Source organism: Monoraphidium neglectum (assembly GCF_000611645.1).
Source record: "Monoraphidium neglectum strain SAG 48.87 unplaced genomic scaffold scaffold03276, whole genome shotgun sequence".
NCBI lineage: Eukaryota > Viridiplantae > Chlorophyta > Chlorophyceae > Sphaeropleales > Selenastraceae > Monoraphidium > Monoraphidium neglectum.
Window position 1 is genome coordinate 1 of NW_014010352.1, and position 6,804 is coordinate 6,804.

Genomic DNA, 6,804 nt, shown 5'->3' on the forward strand with positions numbered 1-6,804 from the left:
GTGCGAGAGGCTCCATCAATGGCTTGCAGCCGCGGGGCTGGGCGTTGGCTGCGTGAATAGCGGCCAAATCTTCGTGGACGCCCGTTCGCACTCGGCCCCGCCGTGCCCGGTGCAGCCTGTGCCGGCAGCAAAAAGACCGCAACCTCACCTGGCCGCCTCAGGTCCGCCCAGCAGCATCTAAGCGGTCCCCTTTCGCACAACCTTTCCTGCCCAGACAACCACGCCCCACTGCGCCTGCACCTTGCCACCCACTCCACCCCAAATCCCATCCCACCTAAGCACCCTGCATGTACCCTCATCCATTCCAAATCGTCTTGCCCTCCACCCCCGCCAGGCCTGGCTGCTGCAGGAGTTTGGCGACGGCACCTCCGACGCCCGCGGCCCCGCCCCCGCCGCCCCCCGCGACGGCCGCCAGACCATCGCCTGGTGGCAGGGCCGACAGCAGGAGATCAACAAGAAGCTGGAGAGCCGCAAGACGGGCGGCACAGGCATCGTCGGCCGCTCGCCGGGCGGCACCAACGTGATCGTGCCGAAGGGGCTGCTGGGGGCCAACGGGAACGGGCGGGGGAAGGCGGCGGGCAGCGCGGCGGCGAGCATTGAGGAGGATTCAGGGGACGAGGAGGAGGGCGCGGCGGCGGGGGCCAACGGCAACGGCAACGGCAGGGGGGCGAAAGGCAAGGCGGGGGCCAAGGTGAAGGACCTGCTCAACGTGTTTGGCGGGCGCCGGTAGGGGCGCGGCGCCGCGGGGTCGCCCGCAGAGGGGCCGTCGCGCGTGCAGCGGGCGGCCTGTGGCGGCCCGGCCGCGGCGGCGCCAGCGGCAGCGCGCCCGCGCGGGGCGGCGCCGCTCCGGCCGCGGCAGGGCGCCTGCTCGGCTTGCATTTTGAGTGAAAGAAAAGAGATTGTGAGGCGCTCTGCACACAACATTGTTTTCTAAGCACATATGTGAGGGTTGGAGACGGCACTCGCGGCCACTCAACGCGGCCACCCCAGCGCGATATATCGTCTTGATTGTCGCCTTCTTGCAGCGCCGTCGTGCGGAGCGGAGATGTGAAAGCAGCGGAGCCTCGGTCGAGACAGGGAGTTCCTTGCATATGACCCCCCAAACGGGTCCCACCCACCGCGCCGTTCCTCCCCTGCGCCCCTGGTCGCGCGGGCTGTGCGCGCCTCGGCGGCGCGGCGCGGAGCGATTTTGATGCCCCTCCGCGTGGGGGACTGCGGGGTCTGCATGCCGCGAGCATGGCTCGAGGCTGCACCAGCGCCATCACGCATTAGGGTCGACCCCCGCGGCTGTTCCCTGCACATGCGCATACTGTACATGGCACATCCAGCCGCGCTGCCCGCGCCTTGGCGGGGGCTGTAGGGCTCGAGCGCCAAGTGCTTGATGATACAGCTCCTCCTTTCTGCCGACCCGGAGAGGTTTGCCCGGATCGCTCCCTGCGCCTTGGGCCCGTGCCAAGGCTTTTGTCTTTGGGGCACATGCAGCGGCTGCGAGGGACCCCTCCGCACGAGGGCCGCGCCGTTCTGAGCGTTGCGCGGCGTTGGAGACGAGCCGAGGGCCGAGTGGCGAGCACGAGGGTAGTCACAATACTGGTTCGAGGGAGCCAGCGGTGGCAGCACGCGGCGCCACCCGCAGCTGGCGCGCGCGACAACTATACAGCATCACTCCCCAAAACTTACCACAGTCGACTCCAATGTCTTGTCCTGCCTTCGCGACAGGGGCGCGCCGCGGCGCGCTCGCCGGCGCCGGCCGCGGCGCGGTGCCCCTGCCGCGATGCCGCTCGCCCATCACACGTTGACGCCACAAACCCTTCCCAAGCGGTTGTCGAGATTGGTGCGGCCATCAGCACCCCTGTTTTGCTTGTGCACGATGTGTCCAGTCGTCGTCGGTTGTTGTCAGGCGCGGCCCTGGTGAAAGAAACCACCTCGCACCTTTTCCGAGGTTGTCGGTGCACAGCTCTGTCGTAGAGTCCGAGGGGAGAGTCGCAACACATGCATCATCCATCCGTGCGTCTCGGGAGCGTCATGCTTGCTACCAAATATCAGGAGTGCGGGCGAGCGACCCCTGGGCTTGGCCCCGTGTAAACCTCTTTGTGTGGTTTCTGTGTGTGAAACGGGGCACTGGATGTGGCTGAAGAGGGGGGTGGGTAAGGGATTGCAGGGCTTGAGGGGTGGCGGCGTACTCATGCGGATGGACGGTCTGCGCGCCGGCGTGGTGCAGGGGACACGCGCAGCAGCGGCACTGGCACTGAAAGCTGTGCACGGCCAGGTGAAACGACGCTATTAGGGGTGTGTGGGACGGGTGCCCATTTGTGTGAGCCAGCGCTGCTCGGCCGGTGCAGTGGTGGTCAATGAGTCAAACGTTGATGACACCCTGGCATGTTCTGGGCGATGAAGCCACTTTGCACAATCAAATATGGGTTCGCAGATGACGTTGAACGTGAGCGGCGGGGTTTTGCGCTGCATTCTGGAGCCTTCCGCTCCCGATGACCAATGAAGCGGCCCAGGAACCTACCTCCACCCAGAGCACTGCCGCGCCTGGAAAAAGGATGGGTCGCCTGGGCGCATGACAAGCACATCATTTGTTTGCTTTGTTCTAGTTATTCTCTCGCATCTCTATTATACGCACCACGTGCAGCCACGAGTGAGAAAACCACGCGAGCCACGCAAAGAGATCGTTGCCTGGTGCCGCGGCCATGGGAGACGAAGCAGACCTACTAGGCCTTGGAGAGCACTGTTCTAGGCCTGACTGCAACCAGTTAGACTTCCTCCCGTTCAAATGTGACGCCTGCAAAAAGACGTACTGCCTCGTAAGCGGGTCTGGCGTCCCTCCAGCGGCTTGCATGCACCATAAACTTTTCTAAGAGACTCGTCTGGTGGACGCTTTTGTTGCGGGCTACTCTGCACACAGCACTGGCTCGGCTAATGGCATCGAGCGCACCCGCGCGCCGCTGCGCCGCGCATTGCATCGGGCTGGAGGCAGCAGCCCCACACGCTTTTCGCATCAGACCAGCACAGCTCTTTGCATGCGAATGGCTGCGTGTCCTCAGTATCGGTGTGCTTGCTGCCGCTGCCCCATGCGCAGCATGCGCACATTTATGTGGCTTCACCTCATCCCCACCCTTCCCACCGCCAACGCCCCCACTTCTTTGAAACACCCACCCAGGACCACCGCTCCTACGGCGCCCACGCCTGCCCAGCCGCCCCGGCTTCCCGGCAGCTGCTCGTGATCGTCTGCCCCATCTGCGCGGCGTCTGTGCGGCTGCGCCAGGGGGAGGACCCAAATGCCGCTTACGACCGCCACGCGCGCTTGGGCGGCTGCGACCCCCAGAATTACGAGAAGGCAGCGAAAAAGCCGCGCTGCCCGGCGCATGGCTGCAAGGAGAAGCTCACGGCCATCAACACGTACGCATGCAAGTTGTGCCGGCAGCAGGTGTGCATGAAGCATCGCCACGAAGACGACCACCAGTGCCCCCGCCGCCCTCCGGCAGCCCCCTCCCGGCCCAAGGCCGCCGCCACGGCCGCGGCCGCCGCGGCGTCCGCCGCGGCGGCGCAGGCGGCGGGGATGGTGGCGCGGCTCGGGGTGCGCGCGTCGGCGGCGGCGGCGGCGGTGGCGAGCGACCCGTCCAACACCGTTTTCGGAACCGCGGGGCGGCGGCGCGAGATGCTGCAGCAGCAGGCGGGCGGGCGGCCGACGCAGTACCCATATGCGCAGCAACAGCAGCAGCAGCAGCAGCAGCAGCAGCAGCAGCGGCAACGGGGCAGCAGCAGTGGTGGTGTCATTGACCTCACAGGCGACTCGCCCCCTCCGGCCACGCGGCCGTCCCCTGCCCAGCAGCACCAGCAGCAGCAGCACCCGTTCGCCTGCCACAGGTGTGGCCTGGGGTTCAGCGACCCAGTGGCGCTGGTGGACCATGACTCACGCTGTGCTGCGGCCGGGGGCGCCGCGGCGCCTGCCAGCGGCGGCGGCGGCAGCAGAGCCTCGAGCTGCGTGCTCAGCTGAGAGGACGGCTCCTGGCCTAGGCCCGGCAGCTGCGCGTATGCATGCTTGTATATGCTGCAGGCTGCAGGGCGGGGGTACCTTGATGGATTTTTGTATTCCCTGGGCATGCACATTGTTTCATTGTTTGTTTGGACGCGCCGCGCAGGCGCGTCAGTTGGCCGCAGCTCTCGTCCAGCCGCACAAGCGGCGGCCACCCCAACACACGGCCACGCCCCCGAGCCTGCGCAGTGCACCCTGCGGCACATCTGCCGCTTAGCACATTTAATGACCGTTGCTCTGGCGGGTCGTTTGACAGCCGCACCCGTTTTTCTTTCGGCCGCTGGTAATTGAACGAGCAGATCCTGCCAGGATCCCGCCGGCCAACGCGCTGCCCGCTCTTGTAGCGATGGGATTCTGCATATGGAGTACCTGATTTTAGCAACGGTCGGAGCGCCCAGCCCATGGCCATAAAACTGCAACCTTGCCGGACCGCCTGCCACCCATGCACTGGCGCCGCAGCGTCAGCGGGGAGTTGCACCAAGGGTGGCGCAGCAGCAGGGGCTGCAGCAGCAGGCCTAGGCGGACAGCGCACAGTTGCAGGACACACGGTTTCAAATCTTGAGACGCTTGGTCGGGCAGCTCTTCATACGCATTCAGTAAACAAAGCATGCTGCTGGGTGGTATTGACACACGCACGAAGGCCCTGCAATGGCCACGTCGCCCCCCGGCCACATTCCCACTGGTGCCACGCGCACTCCGCTGCGCACGGCTTGATGGCCGGTGAATGATGCAAACGTGCAGGCACGGACGACATCGTGAGACATCAAAGCCGTCTCGAATAGCTGCATACACGGGTATATACCGTAACTCGAAGCCCAGTCAGCACCGGCAGATCTGCCCAGCCTGTCCGTACATATATATACACATTCGCAACCCACCAGTCGTCTCCGCGCTTATCATGCTGCGCCTGCTGGCGCAGCGCGGCTCTTGGGCCGCGCTGCAGGCAGCAGCGGGGCCAGCGCTGCCGCGCGCACTGCAACTGGCGAAGCGCCTCACCGCGTCGTGGGCGGGGCCGTTTGGGGACTCGTCGCCGCAGCGCAACCAGCCGGAGAACCAGACGCAGTCGGAGAAGGCGGCCGTGTCGCATTTCGTGTCGGAGGTGCGCTCGGCGCAGCATGGCGCGAGTTCGGGCCTGCAAGTGTTCCCGGTCCCCGCCCTCCCGCGGCAACAGCGCGCGTCTGCACAACCGCTCGCCTGCGGCGGGGCGATCGGCGCGCCTGCCGCCCGGCATGCCTCAGCTGTGCCCCTTTTGTTGCACGCCCGCTCCAGTGCTCCGCACCAAACGTTTGTCCCGGGCGGCCCCCCTCCCCAGCTGAGCTCGTGTGCAGCAGCGAGCGCAATCAATCAGAGTGAGAAAGCGATGCGTGATACGATAGGTCAAACCCACCCCCACCCCCAACCACCCCAGGCCATGGAGATGCTGGACATGAGCCCCGGACTGCAGCGCGCGATCCTCAACCCAGACCGCAGCCTCTCGGTGGAGCTCATGGTGAGGCCGATTTCGGGCCGTGAACTTGTGAGGGGCTTTGCCGAGCCCCACAGGGGCGTGTACGTGCCACACAACCCTGCTTGGCTGGCTGGGGGTGGATTGCAAGTGCTGTTGTGCGAGACGATGCCGCCGGGACCACAGGGGTTGCACAGCAAGAGGTTGAGCGGGGGCGCGTGTGTGTGTGTGTGTGTTGCGTTGCGGGGCGTGGAGCGTGGGAGAAGGGCTGCGGGAAGATCCTTGCGGGCAGATCCCTGGGATCTGCCCGGAGTGTGGCAGTTTTGTGCCACCGTGTGAGCTCATGGTGGGGCCGATTGCGGGTTGTGACCCTGTGAAGGGCCTCGCCCAGGGGCATGTCAGCGTGTGGCTGTTATATGGGTGCGGCGCAAGCGCTGTTGTACAGGAAGAGGTGGCCAAGGCCGCAGATGACCCACAGAGAATGGGAGCAAGGATGCGATTGTGTACGTGCGTGCGAGAGCGTGCGCGCCTGTGCGCGTGCGTGCGTATGTATGGTGGGAGGGAGGGGGGTATGGGCATGCAGCATAGGTGCACAGCTGCAGGCGGGCTTGTGCGTCACATTTGGCGCTGGCGTCGAGGCCGCCATGGCCTACCCGCACGACGAGGCCCTCGTCCCGCGCAGCCCAGCAGCCTTGTCTCACGGCCGCCGCCGCCCCGCCACCCGGGCGCCCCGCACCCAAACCCCTGCAGGTGCCCATGGACAACGGCGGCGTCGAGATCATCATGGCCCACAGGGTGCAGCACAACAACAGCCGGGGGCCCTACAAGGGCGGCTTCAAGTACCACCCGGAGGCTGACCTGGCGGACACAGAGGCGTGAGTTTCCTGCTCATTGGGCAAAAAGCGTCATGCGATTTCCAGGAAGGGCAGGGAGTTGGGATTGAATGAGCAGTGTCTGCTGTTTTTCAGCGTTGGGTGACACGGTTGGCCCTGACCAGACGAGGAAGCCAGGTGTTCTTGCTTGGGTTCAACCCAGCGAGAGGGGAGGAGCAATCGGAGTTTGATTGTTGGGGGGTTACGGGCTGGCGCATGGAGGGGCATGGGGTGAGGGGGGCCTCGCACCACCCTGAGGCTGACCTGGCAGACACAGAGGCGTGAGTTGGTTTTAGCGTGGGCAACCGCTTTCATAAAGGGCCGAGTTGCATTCAAAAGAGCCGGCTAAGGCGCTGCTCGAGAATTGGGTGGCACAGCAGGCTTGGGCTGGGGGCGGAAGCCAGACCTCAACGAGCAACCATGTCTCTCACACGTTCACACCCCCCTGC

General features: G+C 65.5%; 3 protein-coding genes across 3 annotated transcripts; all 3 read left to right on the forward strand.

Moving 5' to 3' along the window:
• Positions 1–287: 287 nt before the first annotated feature.
• MNEG_12499 (hypothetical protein) lies at positions 288–730 on the forward strand (the record flags this gene model as incomplete). Its single annotated transcript, XM_014039027.1, has 2 exons — positions 288–311; positions 350–730. 2 exons carry the CDS (start codon positions 288–290, stop codon positions 728–730), a joined length of 405 nt encoding a protein of 134 aa, XP_013894481.1.
• Positions 731–2,413: 1,683 nt separating this feature from the next.
• On the forward strand, positions 2,414–4,000 carry MNEG_12500 (Zinc finger AN1 and C2H2 domain-containing stress-associated protein 16; the record flags this gene model as incomplete). Its single annotated transcript, XM_014039028.1, has 2 exons — positions 2,414–2,437; positions 3,164–4,000. 2 exons carry the CDS (start codon positions 2,414–2,416, stop codon positions 3,998–4,000), a joined length of 861 nt encoding a protein of 286 aa, XP_013894482.1.
• A 937-nt stretch (positions 4,001–4,937) lies between these two features.
• Positions 4,938–6,362, forward strand: MNEG_12501 (Glutamate dehydrogenase A; the record flags this gene model as incomplete). The annotated part of the gene is made up of 3 exons (XM_014039029.1): positions 4,938–5,138; positions 5,448–5,528; positions 6,234–6,362. The coding sequence occupies 3 exons, from the start codon at positions 4,938–4,940 to the stop codon at positions 6,360–6,362; spliced, it is 411 nt and encodes a 136-aa protein (XP_013894483.1).
• Positions 6,363–6,804: the final 442 nt, after the last annotated feature.